Genomic DNA, 21,263 nt, shown 5'->3' with positions numbered 1-21,263 from the left:
TGATAGCTATTATTATATGCGAACTCCACCAGTGGTAGATATTGGGTCTAGCTACCCCCAAATTCCAGCACATAAGCTCGTAGCATATCCTCAAGTATCTGAATCGTTCTCTCAGTCTGTTTATCAGTCTGAGGATGAAAAACGGTGTTGAATGCTAAAACTCAACTTAAACTTTTTGTTCTTACAATGAAGGGATATATATAGCTAGTATAAAGGGACAAGATTAGCTAGCATGGGGAACAATACATTAACTTCTTAGACAAGCATGGGGGGACAAGGCATGGGCAAACTAAACATAATAAATACTCACTAAATCCTAACACATTAAAGACTCACAACTTACTAAACACACAGCTTACTAAATATGCACATGCAAGCAAGCTTAATTGTATTGCAATATTACAAATTAAAATATGAAACATAAGTCAAAGGGAGGCCCACTTAGTATGGAGCCTATTGGAGCCATGTGGGGTCCATAAGACCGTATGGGGTCCACATGGGTCTTCTTGCTTCAATACTTCACTTTGAGTCTTCAAGCACCTAATAACCTTGAAATAACATATCCAAGCAAAATATAAAGTCAACACAATAACAAAGTCTTCCATCCAAATAGTAGATGATCTTCAAATATGATCTTCAATTAATCCCACGTATTCCTGCAAAACAAATTTAATGATAGTGGACATTTGGAGGTCGTCCACGTGTCACCATATCAACAAAGGAGTGGACATCGGGTGGTTGTCCACGCGTCACCATGTTGGTAAAAGAAATGGGTAAGGCAAGTTAATCCCCATCATCTCTTTCAAGCCCAAAAGAATTCTTTTCTGAAAAATGAGAAATGAAGTACTGAGAATACAACTCTAGGTTGATACGAAGGAGGTCTTCTTTAAGAATCCAGCTCCTTTCGGAAAGTGTCTTGTCTCTCCACTTGACCAAGAAATTTTGGTATGATCTTACTCATGTGAACGTTGTCTTGTCATCCATGATCTCTTCAATCTCATCAAGGTTCTTGGGTAAGGGTAAAGGTGGAGGCAAAGGTAATTTTGGGTTTTCAGGTTCATGAGTAGGGAATGGAGTAGAATCAGCTGCAAGGTTAGTATTGGATGACTCCACAAAAGATGATGCTTCAAGAAAAGGTATTAGATCTTCAACATTAAACACATTGCTTATGCCAAAATCAATATGAATATCAAGTATGTAAGTATTAGAACTAATTTTCTTTAAAATTTTGAAAGGTCTTATCTTTTTAATATGCAACTTTCTTACCATTCCTAATGGAACCCGCTTAGGACGAATACAAACCATAACCATATCACCCTATGAAAATTCTTGTAACCTGCGATGTATATCAGCACTAGATTTATAATGTTCATTATTCAAATTAATTTTCATTTTTATTTTAGAGTGTAGATTGTGTACATGCTTTGCAAAAGCATTAGTCGACTCACTCACTCTAGACTTAGGTGGTAGTGGAATCAGATCTACAGGCTTCCTAGGACCATATCCCGCGACAACTTGAAATGGGCTAAGGCCTGTGGTCCTATTCATTAAACTATTGAATGCAAATTCAATCATAGGAAGACACAAATCCCATGAACCTATGTTTTCACCCACTAGACATCTCAATAGGTCACCTAAGCTCCTATTAACTACCTCAGTTTGCCCATTAGTTTGGGGGTGGTAAGCACTAGAAAACTGGAGTTCGGTACCTAGTAACGCTCATAAGGCTTTCCAAATATCTCTTGGCCTAATCCTAATATGAAGGGTATCCACTTTTAAGGTGTATCTTTGAAAAATTCTTGGATCCTACCATCTAATCAAGCATATAATCTAGTCTAGGTATGAGAAACCTATACTTGAAGGTGATATTGTTGATTGCTCTATTTTCGATGCAAGTTCTCCAAGTGTCATCTTTCTTGGGAGTAATAAGAGCAAGGTAGGCATATGGACTTATGCTCTTTTGAATAAAGTCATGTTCCCTTAGTTCATTCACTTTTTTCATTAGCTCCTCATGTTCTCTCGGGTTCACTCTATGATGTGGTAAATGAGGTAGAGATGAACTAGGAATAAGGTTAATGACATGTTAAATATCTCTCATGGGAGGTAACACACTAGGTGGCTGAGAGATAACATTCTCAAACTTGGAAAGTATTGGTGATACTTCCAGTTGTGTTTCATACTTAGGAAGGGGTGTCTCACTCTCCTTATTGACAACCATCGACACTACCTGTGTATCTCGACTTTCCTACTCAAATTGACTTTTACTTATGATATTCAATGATTCTTCACTAGTTTGTGTCTTTTCCTTCTTCTTTTTCTCACTTTTTGGATCTAATGGACACCTAAATTAATAAGTGTTGGCATGTCCATTATGTGAGACATCCAAATCATACAACCAAGGTATTTCTAACAAAATATGGGTATTGCCCATGGGAAGGACATCACACCAAATCTCATCCTCATAATCACCAATCTTAATGGGAACTAGGCATCTATGGCTCATGGGCATGGTAGTGGCATCAACCCAATATATGGTTGTAGGTGTGGCTCAACTTTTAAACCTAACTTTTGAGTTGCAGATTTAGACACAACATTTATACAAATACCACCATCTATGATCATCTTGCAACTTTTACTCCTAGACTTGATGTAAGTATGGAAAATAGAAGTGCGATGCCAATCCTCTTGATCATTGGGACTTATCATAATGCGTCTCATCAAACTCAACCTGGCATTCTCATTTAGCTCACTTGACAACTCATCTATTGAGGTATCTCTCTCAACATCAATCCTACGACCTAGATAAGGATTCCCGACTTAAGCATACATTTTAGGGGTTGGGGAAGGATTCAGACACCACTAGGACAGTCCTTTGGAATGGTGTTTGGTCACACAAAGTAGGGTTAAGTGTAAACCTAACCTAACTAACGTCCAAATACCCAAAGTTCAAAATCTTTGTAGGCTGTTCTGGGAAAAACCATTGATTGTTTTGTTTAAAGATCCAAAACTCAAAATCCGTGTAAGCTGTTCTGGGAAAAAACCATCGACAGTTTTGTCTGAATGTCTGAAACTGTCAATAGTTTTAGACAAAACCTGAAATCCTGCGAGCTGCTAATGGATGTTGGGACTTAGAGGGTTTGCCTAATTTGACCTATGCTTTGATACCAAGATGATGTAGGACGGGATGGGTCGACCTAGTCCTACGATTCAACCCTCGCACAAGCACATACACTTAAAAAACTTTAAATTAAGAATTCAATTATCTAAACATAACTCCATAAATCATGTTTCATTTCACATGTTGTTGGATTTTTGAAAAGGTGTATGATGCTGTCCAGAAATAAGTCCCAATTGGTCTTTCACAAAGGAATCAACTTATAGACAGAAAATATGCTATTTCAAAGTTTCAAGAATGTAAGTTCTATGTTAGCACAACAATATTCCACAATTGATTTTAGCTAGTAAGTATCAATATTGCAATCTATGGATTCAAATGAGTTTTTCAAATATAGAATTTTAGTCTACTAGCAATGGTTTACGAATACTACAAGGATTCAGACAAGTAATGAATTTACTAAGAGATTTTATTGGATGGCTTGATGTTGTTCAACACAAGTTAGACCATGCCTTAAGTCCTTCGTACAAACTTCGAGTAACCAAGATGAGCACAACAATGCAATGAAGGGAAGGTGGCCGTGTGGGTGTATGAATGTGCTAGATAGATAGTGGTCTCTCACCACCTAATCTCTGGAGAGAGCGACATAGCCTCACACTACACAATCAAGAGATTGGACAAAGCTTTCAAGTTTTAGCAAAGGAAATTCCTTTCAATATTCAATATCATTTCTCTTCTCTAAACTTTTAGTTCTTACAATGAAGGGATATATATAGCTAGCATGGGGCGACAATACATTAACTAGATTAGCTAGTATGGGGGACAATACATTAATTTTTTACACAAGCGTGTGGGGATAATGCATGAGGAACTAAACATAATAAATACTCACTAAATCCTAACACATTGAAGACTCACAACTTACTTGCAAGCAAGCTTAATTGTTTTGCAATATTACAAATTAAAATATGAAACATATTTCAAAGGGGAGGTCCAATCCGTGTAGGCCCATTAAAGCAGTGTGGGGCCCATAAGATCATGTGGGGGCCTATATGAGCCTTCTTACTTCAGCACTTCACCTTGAGTCTTCAAGCACCTAATAACCTTGAAATAATATATCCAAACAAAATATAAAGTCAACACAATAACAAAGTCTTCCATCAAATGTCTTCTATCCAGATAGTAGATGGTATTCAAATATGATCTTCAATTAATCCCATGTGTTTCTACAAAACAAATTTAATGATAGTGGACATCTGGAAGTCGTCCATGTGTCACCATATTAGCAAAGGAGTGGACATCGAGAGGTTGTCCACGTGTCACCATGTCGGCAAAAGAAATGGGTAAGACATGTTGATCCCTATCACTCTTGCAAAAATGTAAAGTAAGATTACGTACTATGAACCCATTGTGGTCCAGGTCTGCTCCTTCCCTGGACCTCGTATACATGGGAGTTTTGTGCACCAGGCTGCCTTTTTTTTTTTTAGTTGAAAACCACACTTTTATTATTATTTTATTTAACTCTTACTTTGCATATGAGAGCATAGATTTGGATCTTCAATTTTAATTTGTGTGAATTGTGTATAAAATTTCTTTTAAATTCAAACCACAAAATCCATGACTCCAAAATATTACCTTATATGATTTTTGGAAAATTGAAAACAAGTTATTTTTGTTGTAATTATTTTAAAATTTTAAAATAAAAAAATATATCGCACATTTAAACAAATTCTTTATTTTCTATCTTTTTAACACGAATCTTAAAAAACTAAAAAAGAAACATTTTTTAAAAATATTAAAAAAAAAAAAAAATTTCCACAACTAATCGGGCCCTAAAATTCTTTCATTTATCAAAAGCACGGGTGCTATCCCACTTTAATTTGTTAGTTGTCATATACACATGATAAGCCTATAATATAATTTTGTACACTTAATATACAGTTATTTTACTATATAACTTTATTTTTTTATTCTATGATTTAATTAATCTCTTTTTTATATTGGTCACTGATATTTTAAGAAGTCCAAAAGCTAATACTAAAAAAAAAAAACAATCGCAATTATTTATAAATTAATTATTAGTTAGTTATAAATATTTTTGATGGAAGTAGTTATAAAATATGTAATATTTTTTCTTATATTCTCATTAGCTTTTCTTATTTAGACAATACAAACACAAGGATATTTTTGAAAAACAAATCAAGGGTTGGGTAGTCCCGGACCCAACCCAAACTTGCCTAGATTGAATTTGGGCCTATAATTAAATGGGTCGGGCTTAATGAGCCCTCGGCCTTTTTAGCCTACAAAACGTATTAGGGTTCCCCTTAGATTTGGAGTTGTATAGGAAGTGACTCAGTGTCCAAAGCAGTGGACATGGGCACAGTCCTCGTTCTTTTAATTCTTGTTGATGTGCCTCTTTTAAACTTCATGTTCACCAAACAAGTAAAGTATCTTCCTTGTGATAATTTCGGTTCAGATTAATATTCCCTTTACTGGGATGAACATACACAGCTTTCTTTCCTTTTTACTGTTGCTAGACAACTCAGTCGCAAGCAACTTATTATTTGGATGAAATGTTCATTGCATGTCAGAAGGTCATGGGGAAAGTAAACAAACGATAGCCTCACAATTTCTATCTAGATTCTCTCCTCACCATCTTCTTCTTCTTCTTCAAATTCCTCGAATTAGCCAGTTTTAGTTGGCACCAAAAATACTGAAGGGGTGACGATGGAAGTGACCAACAGATACATAACAATTAAGACTCACATAGAAGGCGCACCAGAAGAGGCCAATTTTGAGCTCAGGGCTGAAGCCATATCTCTGTTGATTGAGCCTAACTCAAATGATGTTATTGTGAAAAACATATTCCTCTCGATCGATCCTTACCAGTTAAACCGCATGAAAAGTCACTGCCACTCACAGAAAACTGTAAGAGACGCAGCATCCATTACTCCTGGGCAGGTAAGCCAATGCCCACACACAGGCATATATATACAATACCGACACTACTAATTTATAGTAAGCCTCATATATGCGTCGCTAGTTAATTGAATGTATGATTCGTGTGGAGAACTATTATTGACAGGCCATTAGTGCTCATGGTGTGGGGAGAGTGGTGGCCTCTGGGAACCCTGATTTTGAAGAGGGTGATTTGGTGGTGGGACTTTTCAGCTGGGGAGAATTCAGTATTATAAGAGGAAGTGGAATTGTGAGAAAGTTGGATCCTCTGGGATTTCCACCGTCTTACCATGTTGGGGTCCTAGGTAAATATTTATATTGGGGGCATGGAGATTGCATCAGTACCATGAGAATATTTAGTTAATTCATATAACGAAGTTCTTGATTTGTGTTCTGTTTCTTTTCTTTCCTATGACAGGGTCCAGTGGGCTGACAGCCTATGCTGGGTTCTTCCAAGTGTGTAAGCCTAAGAAGGGGGAGAAGGTTTTTGTATCTGCTGCTTCAGGGTCTGTTGGGAACTTGGTTGGGCAATTTGCCAAGTTATTCGGATGTTACGTCGTCGGCTGTGCCGGGACCAAGCAAAAGGTTAGATGCTTTTTTCACTGTTAATATTTTAGTTTTGAATATTAATTAATATATAGGAATTCTGCTTGATTAAATCATACAAGCATATATAGTTGTCATGTTCAACATGTATATATATATATTCTATTACCAAATTGAAAATGGGAAGGTCCTAGATAATGTCCATCAGGTGGTTCATTTAGCAACTGCCACCATCGATCTTCTGTACTCCTTAGTATTGAGAATTCTACTTGTAAGCTTGTTTCACATTGAAAATTTGAGTGGATGATGAATGCTTATATACATTATTGGATCCAAGACCCAATAGGCTTAAACTTTTGGGTCAAGATGGTGTTCATCCATGTGTATCAAACCTATCCATGGGCTCCTCTAGTCCTAACAAGTGGTATTAGAGCGTCAGGTTCATCTAAAATATGGAAGACAACGTAGTAGGTACTATGTGCAAGCTCACAGTTTCAAATTATTCAATTTGGAAACCAAAGATGGAGGATATTCTTAATTGTAAGGATTTATTTGATCCGATTGAGTTTGCTAGCTTTGGTGTATTTTCAAGAGGAAGGGTGAATTGGAATTTTAAAACTTATTCTTAAGTTAAATCAAATGTTAGCAATATTTCACAACCTAGGGCCTTTCTATGTAATTCCTAATGTGCAGATAAATAAAATATACAGAAATTAAATCATGAGCAACATTCACAGAATAATATACATGTATAGGAATGTGAATTGCAGAAATGTAAATAGTGCACACACGATATGTTATTGGAGTTCGGCCAATACTGCCTACGTTCTCACCTCTAGCTCGTAAGCCCGAGGATTCCACTAATACTCACTTAACAGTTGGAGCGGCATCGGTTACAATTAGGTCAATTAGTGGGGCTGACCTCAGCCTACACCTTACCTGGATGATGCACCCAACTTTCCTAATCGGGTTTAAGCCAATTCGGGACTATTCAACAAGGCTAGTCTCCCTCTTTAGGCCCATGCTTGGAATACAAATGATATAAAAATTTTCATACAAACAAATGCTTCTTACACAAGAAGATATGTACCACTAAGCACAAACACTAATCAATGCACACCAAACATATAAGAACTATAAGCTCGGTGCTCTACGTGTGCAATCAACACTCAGTCTAATGATTATTCTCAAGCAAGCACTAGAGTATTTAAACAGTCTATTTTTTGAAAACCAAGTATACAAAATCTCAATGTCAGATCAGTATTTCAAAGATGCTAGCAATAATATTTAAATAAACTCAAAAATATTTTTTTCAATACAGCAAACACAAGAGTTGTTTGAAAACGAGCTTGTAAAATATTTTTTGCACACAAAATATAAGCCTAAGAAATCTTACAATATCAATGCAAAGACCCTCAAGCTACTGAGTTTTCCCACACAAGATTTATTTGTTAAAATTAGTGGGAACAACTCTATCCTAACTCTCAAGATAAAAATCAAACAATACAAACTTCAAATGAGAGTTGTCGGCTTAATGATTTTGCTAATTCACCCTTAATTTTGCAAATGAGCTTGTATATATAGGCATAGACAAAATTATGACCGTTGAGGACTCAATGGGCATTATTAAAAAAGTTTTAAGCCAATTTAAAGAAAATAACCCTATTTAACCACTTTAACCTTAGTAAAAAAAAAAAAAAAACAACCCAAGAGTTTTTGGGTGCCCAACCCAAGGTTCGGGTGCCCGAATATGGGCTCGGTTAGTTGAATAAGGCAATTCCTCAAAAGGTCTGCGATTCGGGTGCCCGGTTCAACATTTGGTTGACCTAACTCACAAGTTCGGTCGCCTGAGGCTATTTTGAATGCTAAGGTTCGAGCGCTCGGGTTGGTGAAAAGTAACCTAACACAGGTTCGGTTGCCTGAGGAAGATGTGTACAATATAGTTCGGTATGCCGAATATAGGTCAACTTGTTGACTCATCCACGGTTGGTCGACCGAGGCAATTTTAATTGCCAAGTTTGGTCACCCGAATGCCTTTTGATTTTTACCTTTAAGTCTTGATTTTTTTTTTCAATTTATTCCCCTGATATGTTAAGTGATTTTGGGGACATCTTATGTGCTAGTGCTGGGACCTAGGGTCTTTCTAAGCTTTTTTGAGGACATCAAAAAAATTTGGTGTCGGTCAACCAAAGGGTGATCCCTAAGGTCTTTCTAAGGTCTTGAGCTTATAGTCCTACATGCACGATATGTAGATTATTACAGACCTTTTCTTAATTAAGATTACAGACCCAAATAGAAATTACAACAAATAAATATGCCGGGGTCTTCCTTTTCTTCAAGTTACCGCATGCTATTAATGTGATCCAGCTTAGTATGATCCTGCACACAAACTTGAAAGTCATCAAATACCAGAGTATTTGTCATTATCAAAACCGAGAATGACCTATAGGGTCAATAAAGTTGGGTAGCGATAAGACGGACAAACAAACTAAAACTGATTGGAATAAAATGCATAGGAAAGCAGTTGACATAATCAGACAGTAGGTGGATAATAGTGTTTCTCACCATGTGGCTCAAGAGACAAATGCCCAAATACTTTAGAAGAAGTTGGAGAGTCTTTATAAGAGAAAGACTGCTCACAACAAAACTTTTGCAATTAGAAAGCTTGTAAATTTGAAGCTTAGAGAAGGAAAATCTGTTACTGGGCATTTGAGCGATTTCTAGAATTTGGTAAACTAGTTAACCAACATGAAGATAATTTTAGATGATGAACTACATGCTTTATTGCTATTAAGTTCTTTGCCAAATAGTTGGGAGTCTCTTGTAGTATCTCTTAGAAACTTAGTCCCAAACGGTGTGTTGACCCTGTCGTTTGTTAAAGATAGCTTGTTTAATGAAAAGATTAGAAGGAAAGGAATGGGTACAAATGATATCCAGGTACTTGTTACAGAACATAGGGGTAGAAGCCGATACAAAAATGAAAGGGGTAGACGTAAAAGTAGAAGCAAGTCATGGTCAAGATTTAAAAATCTTGAGTGTCATGTTTGTGGTAAAAATGGTCATGTTAAGAAGTATTGTTTCAAGTAAAAGAGAGAAAATAAAAGTAATAGTGACAAGCAAGAAAAGAAGGATCATGATAATAATGATCGGGTTGCCACTACTATTGGAAATGATTTGGTTCTTGCTTATGATGATAATGTCATGATTTCAAATTTCTTCCATTTTTTTCCCTGATACCATAACTTCACAATCCATTTAATACACATATGTAGCGGAAACATAATCATCAAAGCCAGAATACAATACTAGAGTTCCAGTACTATCATATACATATAAGTCACTCCCTAAAACATTATTACAATCTCAGGTGTACAGAAACCTCTCCACATACAAAAACAATTCTCACCAGTACTTATTTTGAACACACTCTCTATGCCCTACCTTGGAGTGCTAAGCTTGATCCTCTCGAGGTCGTGAAATGTTTGAATAAATATCGGGGTGAGACGCCTCTTAGTAAGACGGGATATGTTATTATTAGTATGTGGCAACACGAGTTTTAATGTAATAAAACACATTTATTTAATCATTAATATAACTGAGAAAATGTTTAAAAACTGTACTCACGCATATAGATATATTTTGATGACATATACTTTTCTTAAACATGTTCAAGTTCAGTAAAATGTCTCCACCTAAATAAAACAACATATACTCCATCAAGAATCTTCCCTATAGGGTTTCACTGGCTAATGTCATGCTTCCCCCCATGACAGGGTTGTGCAGCCCGAAGGCTGGGCTTAACCAATGTTGGCCACCACCAGGCTAAATCAACTTCAATATATGTCTGTGGTACGATTGGCCTACCGCAACTGGTTCGAACCTAGGGTGGTCAACATCTTTTCGTAGGTCCAATCAACTGTCAATCACCTACACTACCATCCCAGGTCAGTGTGGTTGCACTCACTCCTTTAACACTGTAACTACAGTATCGAGCTCTACACATCAATAGTCCACTAGGATTCTTAATTCATACATATATTGCCATTTACATAGTGTTATATAATATTAATATAACGAACTCCTCATATCCTGCCAACGTTATATTGGTATGTATAACGAAGAATATAACAAACTCCTCATATCCTGCCAACGTTATATTCATAACCAACAATATAACGAACTCCTCATATCTTGCCAACGTTATATTGCGGTTTCCATAAAATTCATGAAACATACAATATAACAAACTCCATATATCTTGCCAACGTTATATTGTAGTTTTTCATAATATTCATAAAATCAGAAAATATAACAAACTCCTCATATCTTGCCAATGTTATATTGCCATTTTCATATCCAACAATATAACGAACTCCTCATAACCTGCCAACGTTATATTGTGGTTTTCAAAACAACATTATTAAAATCTCATTTTCATAAATTAGTAAACAGCTAGACAAATCACCTCTTGTATAAAGCCATCATTCTTAGTTTTCAGTATAAATCAACAACCAATTAAAACACATCTCAATATAAAACCCTCATTCTTAGTTTTCCGTATAAATTAGATTTCAGTTGAAGCAAATTTCGGTATTAAATCATCATTCTCAGTTTCAGTATAAATCACATATCATACTCAGCAATATCGCCATCATATCGTAACTGGTAAAATCGTCATATTTATCCAATCCATAAAAAACATCATCCTTATACCACACAATTTTTGTTTTTATATCCACCCAAAAAAAAATATAGATTTTTCTAAAATATCATTTCCCACATGCATAGATAATCAAAAAAACATTTATATAACATTTCCAAAAATTCATGACATAACCTATCCCCTTACCCATTTACTGAGAACATGCCTGCAAGTTTCCTAGACCGACGCCCGCGGCGTTCGCATAAACCCCTATATTCACATGCCTAAGTTTAATTAGCTCAACCCTGAAATTATAATTATCTAACATTCCTAGATCCACACACTCCATTAACCATTAAACCTTATAACAACCACATAATCAACTCCCATACCTCAGCTTTGGAGTGGTGCCTAGGATCCTCAAAACATGATTCTGCTCCGATTAAACTGACGAGGATTGACCCTAGAACCCCGTAGTGGTGTTCGATCGTCGATTTGGGCGAGTTTTGAGGGAGAAAATGAAGAAAGAGAGAGAGAGAGGAATCCCGTAGCTAGTGTGTGTGTGTGTGTGTGTGTGTGTGAGAGAGAGAGAGAGAGAGAGAGAGAGAGAGAGAGAGAGAGAGAGAGAGAGAGAAACAATTTTAATTTCTCTCAAAATGAACTTAAGTTCCCTTTATATACAAGCTGCCCCTGGAAAAAACCGTCGATGGTTTCCTCTAAAACCGTTGACGGTTTGGCTTTTTAACTAAACCTTTTTCACCATTATACCCTTAACCAGCCGCAGTAACACAAAACCGTCGACAGTTTTCTGCACCCTCACCAAATCATCGATGGTTTGGTCTACATCAAACCAAATTCCTTCTTTTCTTTATTTTCTTATTATTTCAATTTCTCGGGTCTCTACATCCTCCCTTTACAAAAATTTTGTCCTCGAAATTTTTCATCTATCTCTTGTACCACTTTAAGGAAAACACTGAAATTTTATTAATTACCCTTACTTATGGCGGAGGAATACTGTGGGTACAATAGTGTCCTGGGAGAATACAATCAATCACATAAAAGAAAACTCTCCAAAAACCATTTATAACCTAAAACCAAAAACACTAACTACCCTAGACTGTACAAGTCAATACACAAAACAATCAACTCAACTCTGGGCACCACTGAACAGGTGTGGATATCTTTGACGCATCTTATCCTCCAATTTTCGATACTATAGACACTAGTACGCCATGCAATCTAACTATCTCCTGTATGTACAATTATGCCAATTTACTCATGGAGTAGTTAGATCTGATTGAAAGAAAATGGGCAGTCTTCGTCAATCGATCCATGACTACCCAGATGGTGCCTGTCTATGCAATGCCGACAGTAATCTTCTGATGAAGTCCATAGAAATGTGTTCCCACTTTCATTCAGGAATGTGAAGTGGTTGCAACGTTCTTGCCGGTTTCTAATGTTCAGCTTTCACTTACTGGTATGTCAAACACTGCTTTACATATTCAGCGATTTCATTCTTGATATTACTCCACCAAAAATACTCCCGTAGATCCCTGTACATTTTAGTGCTTCTAGGATGCACGGTATAAAGGGATCGATATACTTCCTCCAAGATAATTCCTTTAATCTTAGTATTAGTAGGTACACATAGTTTGGTACAAAATCTCAAAGTTCCATCATCTGAGATATTAAACTCTGCTCCCTGACCATTCTGCACTTTATCCATAATCTTTACTAATTCCACATCTTTCTTCTGAGCAGTTTTAATTCTTTCCTGTAAGGTGAGCTGAAGTACCAGATTAGCAATGAATGCCTGGTGATTTCCTTATACTAGCTCCACACCAACCTTTGTAAATCCATCTGGATCGGATACCGAGTCACTATTGCTGACACTGAGACATTCGCTAATTTTTCGCTCAAAGCATCAGCTACCACATTAGCCTTCCTTGGGTGGTAACTGATGGTGTAATCATAATCTTTAATCAATTCTAGCCACCTTCTCTGCCTCATATTTAACTCTTTCTCAGTGAAAAAATACTTCAAACTTTTATGATCAGTATGGAGTTCACATTTTCCGACATACAAGTAATGTCTCCAAATTTTAAATGCATACACCATCGTAACTAAGTACAAATCATGAGTAGGGCAATTATTCTCATACTCTTTTGAGTTTTCGAGAAGCATATGCCACAACTCCCCCCCTACTGCATCAGAACACACCCCAACCCTTTCCAAGGCGCATCACTGTGGATTACAAAATCCCCTTCTCCCAAAGGAATTGTCAGAATCGATGCAGTGATGAGTCAATGCTTCAACTTCTAAAAACTCTGTTTACACTCATCTATCTATTCAAACTTCACACTTTTCCTAGTTAACTTGGTTAAAGGGCTTGACAGTTTAGAGAAACCCTTTATAAACCGGCAGTAGTATCCTGCCAATCCCAAGAAACTCCCAACTTCCTGCACATTTTTTGGTCTTTCCTAGTCCACTACCGCCTCGAACTTACTCGGATCCACAGAAATGCCACCCCTGGATACCCCGTGTCTGAGGAAAGGGACTTGTTTCAACTAGAACTCACACTTTTTGAATTTTGCATACAACTTTCTTTTTCTCAGAACTTGAAGAATTAACCTCAAATGTTCTTCGTGCTCCTCGAGGCTTTTGAATATACCAAAATATCATCAATAAAAACCACAAAAAATTGATCTAGGTATTGGTGAAAGACCCTATTCATCAAGTCCATGAATACAGCAGGAGCATTCGTCAGTCCAAACGGTATAACTAGGAACTCATAATGTCCATACCGAGTCTGGAACGCTATCTTTGGAATATCCTCTATCCTGACCTTTACTTGATGGTACCCAGATCATAGATCAATCTTTAAGAAAGTATGTGTCCCCTGTAACTGGTTAAACAAATTATCAATACGGGGAAGCGGGTTTTTATTCTTAATGATCACTTTATTTATCTCTCTATAGTTGATACACATTCTCATCGATCCATCCTTCTTTTTCAAAAATAATATCGGCGCTCCCTAGGGTGACACGCTGGGTCTGATAAAAAGTATAATAATATAATAATATAATATTATAATATATATATATATATATATATATATATATATAAACTTATATTTCCTGAAGGATAAAGATCCCTTAGGAACCTTGTAGGACGAACAGATAGACACCTCCACTTCTTCGTCTCCTCGTCCTCTCTTTCCCACTCTCCTCCATCACATTTCCGTTATTCAGCTAATCAAAAATACAAAAATACCATTGGACTTTGCTCGCCGCCACTGACATTTCTACTGGAGCGAATCTGTTGTGGGAGCAGCGTAGGCATATCTCCTGGGGTAAGACCAAATCTAAAACTTACCTCAATTTCTCTTAAACTGTAAGCCCCATTAACAAACGAAAGTTGTTAGGAGACTCATGGGGAGATTCTCTACAATCTAGCCGGAGCGAGTTTTCGAATTGGAGCTCTAGGGTACCAATCCTAAATCGGGGGTAAGTTTGATAATTTAGGCTTTTATTAGGCTATTTAGGGGATTCAAAACCTAGGGGAATTTTAGGAAAAGTTACTTTAGGGATTGTGACGAATAATATGGTGAAATTTGAATTTCAGGGCTTAGGGATTTTTGAACGCCTGGGGCGTAGGCTGGGGTATTAGTGAGTTTTTTCAGGAATCAAGTAAGGGGATTAAGCTAAGTCAGGAATTTTATTTAATTTGAACCGATTAAATTAATATATTTATTTATTTATTTATTTATTTATTTGGGAGTTTAAATGTTATTTTGAAAACCAACCGTTCGAAATGGATTTTATAAACCTAGGATATATGGTATGGTATTTTTGAATAAAATGAACAGTGGAAAGGTTGTTTGTTTATATGTATATGTTAAAATGTGAAAAATTGTGTGGCAGATGATTTAAATTGTATGAATTATTGTATATCTAGGTTTGAGATTTTGAAATACTGAATTGTCAGTGAAATACTGAATTGGTTGAGAAATACTGAAAATGCTTGTGAAAATACTGGAACTGTTTATGAAATGCAGGAGTTTGAACTAACGACCAATGACCGGGTCTTATTTGATTGGCCAAGGGCTAGGATTATTATTTGACAGTTGAGGACCGAGTTTTAATTGACGGCTATATGTCGGATTGTATTTGTGGTCGGTGGTCAGGTTTTTGGAATAACAGGAAATTTATGTGAATTGATATTTTAAATGTGATTTCTATTATCTAAATTGCATGATATGCTTTAGAAACCCTAGGGACCAGTGTATTGTGAGCACGATACCATTGCTAGAGATTTATTATGTGGCCATGTGCGCCCACACCTGTGCTGAGAGGTGTAGGGTGGTCTTGTCCGATTTGCCTATGTGAGGTGAATGCACCATTGGGTGAGGGCAATCGGAACAGCAGTTGGAGCTGCGTGTACCCACGGAGTATGTTAGCAGAGAGTATAGATGACTATTGTTCAGGTTGATCCCCCAAGACATTAGTCCAGTCTTCGTGCCGCACAACCCATGCTATAGGGATGTAAATGACGTGTTTGTCATAGGGAGTGTCTTATATGCATATATTTTAATTTATGTGAATACTGTTAATTAATAAGATAACTTCGAGGGCTTACTAAGAAAGGTGAGTGCCCTGGTAGCAGTAATGGTGCTAGAGCAGAGGGAAGCTACTTGTATGGGCGGGTAATCTTCCCTATCCTCGGCTAATTGTGTGTGTAAGTGTAAAATAAGAATGTTTTCATAAATTTGTTTATCTGTTTAGTAAACTGGTTATTTTTTGTACACTAAATGCATGCTGGCCACACACTGACATTAACTTAGTCTTTCCTTTACTGAGCTGTGCCTCACCCCCTACTTTACAAATTGTCTTTTCAGGAAATCCAAGAGATCGGGTATAGCAGGCTAGAGGAGTCAGGCTAGTGGTGTAAATTTAATATAAGTAGTGTTTAGATAGAGATTTTATTTTTATTTAGTTTTATGGGATGTAATTATGTGAAAATGGATATATTTGCGTATAAAGATAGTTAGAACTCTGGTAATGTAATTTGAGGATTTTATATTTTATTTCTGCTGCGTATGTGTGTTTTATATTTGATGAATAAGGTATCAGATACACTGACGTTACTAAAGTAGCACTCCGAACCCACGTGGCAGGTCAGGGTCGTTACACTTCTGGTAACTTTGGAGTTTTTAAGATGGGAAATGATGTTATGGTATCAAAAGTTGGCATTGGAATTGTCTGCTTAAAGGCCAACAATGGAACATAATTGATACTCAATAATGTCGGACATGCTCCTCGTGTTCTTCTGCATTTGATCTCTGCTGGAAGATTTGATGATGATGGATATTGCAACTTCTTTGGTAATGGACAATGGGGACTTAGCAGAGGAAATTTAATTGTAGCCCGAGGTAACAAATTTTCTAATTAATATTTTATGAATGCTTCTAGTAGGTTGAATTCTGTGAATGCAGTTGCTTGCGATGACACATAAGAGTTATGGCACAAGAGACTCAGTCACATAATGAGAAAAGGCTTGATTGCTTGCCTAAGAAGAATTTGCTGTCAGGCTTAAATAGTGCAAAACTAAAAAGATGTGTTCACTGTTTAGCCGGGAAGTAGAAAAGGGTTTCATTTAAGAGTCATCCTCCTTCCAAAAAAAAACAGAGTTATTTGAGTTGATTCATTTAGATGTTTGTGGCCCAACGAAGGTAAGGACACTTTGTGGTGCACTTTATTTTGTTACTTTTGTTGATGATCACTCAAGAAAGCTTTGGGTTTATGCTTTGAAATCCAAAGATCAGGTGCTTGATATGTTTAAAGATTTTCAGGCTTTAGTTGCGAGAGAAACATGAAGAAGGTAAAATGTATTCGCACTGATAATGGTGGCAAGTATTGTGGTTCATTTGATGTGTACTGTAGACAACAGGGCATCTGACATCAAAAGACACCTCATAAGACTCCTCCTTTCCCAACAAGTGGTATCAGAGCTGATGGTTCGTAAATCTGGGTGAGCGACATCGTAAAAGTCGAGACGTGAACCTAATTCTCCTGAAGTGCTAACAGTTGGAGGACTAAGTGTATGACTGAGGCCAATAAGGTTCATCTAAGCCTGGGATGGATCCAAATAGGGTCAAGACATAGGAGGTAGGATTGGTTCGGAGGCACGTGGAATGCAATATGAGGCACGTAAGACACTAGTGGTAAGGCCCACTTGAACAACTGTTGAAGAATTGAGCTTACTCCCATAAGGGAGACGATTTCCATTCAAAGGGGAGCAGTTGGAACTCACAAGTAAGAGGGAGATTGTTGAGAATTCCATTTGTGAGCTTGTCCAACAATGAAAAATTTGAGTGGATGATGGGTGCTTATATACATGATTGGACCCAAGACCCAATAGACTTAAGCTTTTGGGCCAAGTTGGTGTTTACCCATACGTATCAAACCTACCTATATGTAAAATTGTGGTATGATAATTTTCTGGATTTGAGACCTTTGTTTTCAGAATGTCCAGATGGTGCATATTCACATATCAGATTAAAAGATTTGGTCATCAATAATGCGTGGCATGTGAAAAATTTGCAAAGGATCTTGGGATTTAATAAAGCAGAAGAAGTGATGGAAAGGGTTGGAAAACTTAGAAACTCTTCAGTCATACTGCTATGGCTCCCGGAAAAGGATGGTTGCTTTAATACAAAGTCGGCTTAGGATGTTATCAGAGCTAAAGCTCCAAAATTTGATTGGGCAAAGTGGGTTTGGAACAAATAGTTACCGAAGAAAATGACTATTTGTATGTGGAAGGCTGCTTTTGAATGCTTAAGCGTTGATGAAAAGGTGAGAAAGGTGGGGGTATCACTTGCTTCAGCGTGTAATTATTTTGAGATGATGCAACTAGAAGATATGGAGCACATTTTAAATAAGTGAGATCTGACTGCTGATGTATGGAAGAAGGTTTTGGTGGAGGTAGGTGTACCTTTCCTTAGGCAACAAAGTTGGAAAGAAAGAGTCCAAATGTGGTTTAATAGGGCTTCCCGATACTCTCAATTGGGAACATTGATGAGATTGATTCCTTGTTTAGTAGTTTGGAGGTTGTGGAGAAGGAGATGTGTGGCTAGAATGGAGGGAAAATTGGAGAGTAGTACAGATGTGTGGTTGTTCATTAAGTATTGGGTGGGGGTTTTGAGTAAAATCATGATAGGAATGACTTAATTAAAAGATGCAGATGTTCGGATATTGTAGAATCTGGAAGCACAAATTGTGAATAAAAGAAATAAAACTATGCAAGGTGTGAGATGACTAAAATTGAGGCAAGGGAGGTTGAAACTAAATTTGGATGGGAGCAGCTTTGGAAGCCCAGGACTGGCGGGTGGTGGTGGCATCCTTGGAAACTGTACATGTTCTTTTATTTTTGGTTTTTTCAAAATATTTTGGCTCTTGTTCAAATAATGAAGCTGAATTGAGAGTTGTGGTGGAAAGAATGAAGATTTGCAAACATTTGGGACATACCAGTATTGATATTGAATGTGATTCGAATATTATAGTAAATTGGATAAAATCTAGTAAGTGCTCCTTATGATATTTATGAGATTTTTGGGAGCAACTTATTGGTTTATTGGAGGGACTAGACTTTTCTATAAATCATTTGTATAGAGAAATGAATAAAGTGACAGATGCATTGGCTCGACAAGGTGCTATGGGAATGAATAGTTTGTTTATAGATAATAGCCAACTTCCTAGAGTTATCAATGGTTTGTATAAACTGGATAAGATGAGTACGACTTATATTAGGTATATTTAATTGGTTTTCTTTTTTATATGTTTGTTTTTTTTTTTTGTTTGGTTTGATGCGTGAGATGTTTTATTGGCTAGTAGGTCCTTGTTTTGATTTGTTTGGATTTGTAGTCCTATTTTGGTTGCATGTTGGTGTTGTTTTTGGGAGGCTTTTAAATTTTTTTCTATATGTTATCTCCCATTGCTTGTTTAGTAACTACAGTATTTCTCCACAAAAAGTGAGGGTATATTAATAAATAAATGGAGGTGTTATCCTTCTTTTTTTTTTTTGAAAAAAAAAAAAAACCACCCATGGACTCCTCAAGTCCTAACACTTAGGGTATAGGATTTCTATGTTGGTTCCTAATTATTGTTTCTATTCACTGGAATTACAGGTAAAGTTGCTTAAAGAGAAGCTTGGTTTTGATGATGCATTCAATTACAAAGAAGAAAATGATCTGAAATCGACTCTCAAAAGGTTAGAATCTCTATTTAAACAATGTGTTTGAGGGATTTTCCCAATTGGTTGACTGCATTTTTCAAAGCAAATCCATATTTCTAAAACAAATGTATGTAAAATCATCATATTAAGAAGCAAAGAAGCCTAGTCTCACATAGAAAAGTAGGAATATAAAAAAACTAGAGATAGGAGAAAAAGTCTAGTGCATAGATGATATCCAAAATCCACATGCCGAACTTTCAACTTTCACAACGGGTTCTGCCCATTCCACTGGCAATTCAGCATCATCGAGAGCTTCGCTTGCTTCAATTTGTTTCAAAAGGTATTTCCCAGATGGGATAGATGTGTATTTCGACAATGTGGGTGCTGAGATGCTCGAAGCAGCCATTGCCAACATGAACAACTTCGGCAGGGTAGCTGCTTGCGGAGTAATATCCGAGTACACCGATGCTGGAAGGCGAGCTGCACTGAACATGGTAGATGTTGTTTACAAGAGAATCACAATCCAAGGATTCTTGTTCCTAGATTACTCAGATGTGTATGCTGTTTTTCTGTCGACAGTCACCGACCAACTTCGTGCTGGCCAAATTCAAGTGCTTGAAGACATCTCTCTCGGAGTGGAGAGTATCCCCTCTGCCTTTATAGGACTGTTTCATGGTGAAAATATTGGGAAGAAGATTGTCCAAGTTTCCAATGACTGAATGGAAAAGAAAGTAGAGAAGGAATGGAAAGGAAAACCAATATTTTGCTGCTTCTATAATCATATAAATTATTGAAGAAATGTTTTGGGGATCTGTTATTGGTTGTACTATAATTTTTCTATTGTGCTGCTTTTGGTTATCTTGTGAGAGCCTATCGGGTAGCAGTCAATGAAATATGTTGGTATTTATTCTGCAGTAGAGACTTATGGGAACAATGTTTTGAGATTCTGTTATTGGTTATGCTATAATTTTTTTTATTGTCTTGCTTTTGGTTCTTATGAGACTCAGCCTATCAGGTAGCCGAGAAAATGATTAGACAAAATGATTTGATCTCTCTCTCTCTCTGAACAGAAAAATGACTGGAGCTGTAGGTCAGTCAGAAAAGGGCTTGGGTTTCTCTGGTCATAGTCTTGACTAAAAAAAGGAAGAAAATTTAATTGCGACTAATTTAATATAGTTATTATGAAAGAACAGAAAAAAGAACAAAAATAACATGATGATTTATGTGATTTGGTAGTATTGTTGCATCTGTGTTCCACAATCGATGTGAGATAATCCCAACGTGCCAAAGTCTCTTTGTAATCCATTAATCTCATTGCAATAAGTGCAACAAAATTTTCACTAAAAATGGGTAAATTTGCTTCATAATTTTTTGAAAAATCATCGGCTCTTACTTTGCTACCTAAAGTTTAAATCACAATCACTTCATCATTGAAATTTTCTAAAGGGCAGTTTGATACACACTTCCTACCAATGCGGAGTTTTGGAAACGGACAAATCACAATGAGTTTATAGTTCATAACCTTACTGTATATTTTTGTAAGTGATAACTTTACCATTGCGCCAACACTCTCCTTCATCATTGAAATTTTATATTCAAATTAATTTAAGTCACCATTTAGCTATCTTAGCAAACCAAAAAAATTGGAACTTTAATGATCAAATTGTCAAACTTCAAATTTTAGAAGGAATGTGGAATTCAGTATTAAGGAGTGCAATTTGTTCTTAAAAAGAAAGTGCTCATCTCTTCTAGCTAGGGGTGTTTAACATG

The 21,263-nt window shown here is 36.6% G+C and overlaps 1 protein-coding gene across 2 annotated transcripts; it reads left to right on the top strand.

Annotated features, from left to right (window-relative positions):
• The first annotated feature begins 5,447 nt into the window (after window positions 1-5,447).
• Window positions 5,448-20,475, top strand: LOC131157251 (2-alkenal reductase (NADP(+)-dependent)-like). 2 transcript variants are annotated; one of them, XM_058111243.1, is made up of 6 exons: window positions 5,487-6,076; window positions 6,201-6,378; window positions 6,492-6,658; window positions 19,447-19,529; window positions 19,834-19,987; window positions 20,073-20,475. In XM_058111243.1, the coding sequence occupies exons 1-6, from the start codon at window positions 5,843-5,845 to the stop codon at window positions 20,154-20,156; spliced, it is 900 nt and encodes a 299-aa protein (XP_057967226.1). In that variant the 5' UTR covers window positions 5,487-5,842; the 3' UTR covers window positions 20,157-20,475. The 2 variants fall into 2 exon arrangements, with proteins under 2 accessions (XP_057967225.1, XP_057967226.1); XM_058111242.1 differs by having other exon boundaries at window positions 5,448-6,076; window positions 19,834-20,475.
• Window positions 20,476-21,263: the final 788 nt, after the last annotated feature.

This window comes from Malania oleifera, chromosome 6 (genome assembly GCF_029873635.1).
Source record: "Malania oleifera isolate guangnan ecotype guangnan chromosome 6, ASM2987363v1, whole genome shotgun sequence".
Classification (NCBI taxonomy): Eukaryota; Viridiplantae; Streptophyta; class Magnoliopsida; order Santalales; family Ximeniaceae; genus Malania; species Malania oleifera.
The sequence above is the reverse complement of the archived record's forward strand: the minus strand, read 5'-3'. Positions and strand labels throughout refer to the sequence as shown.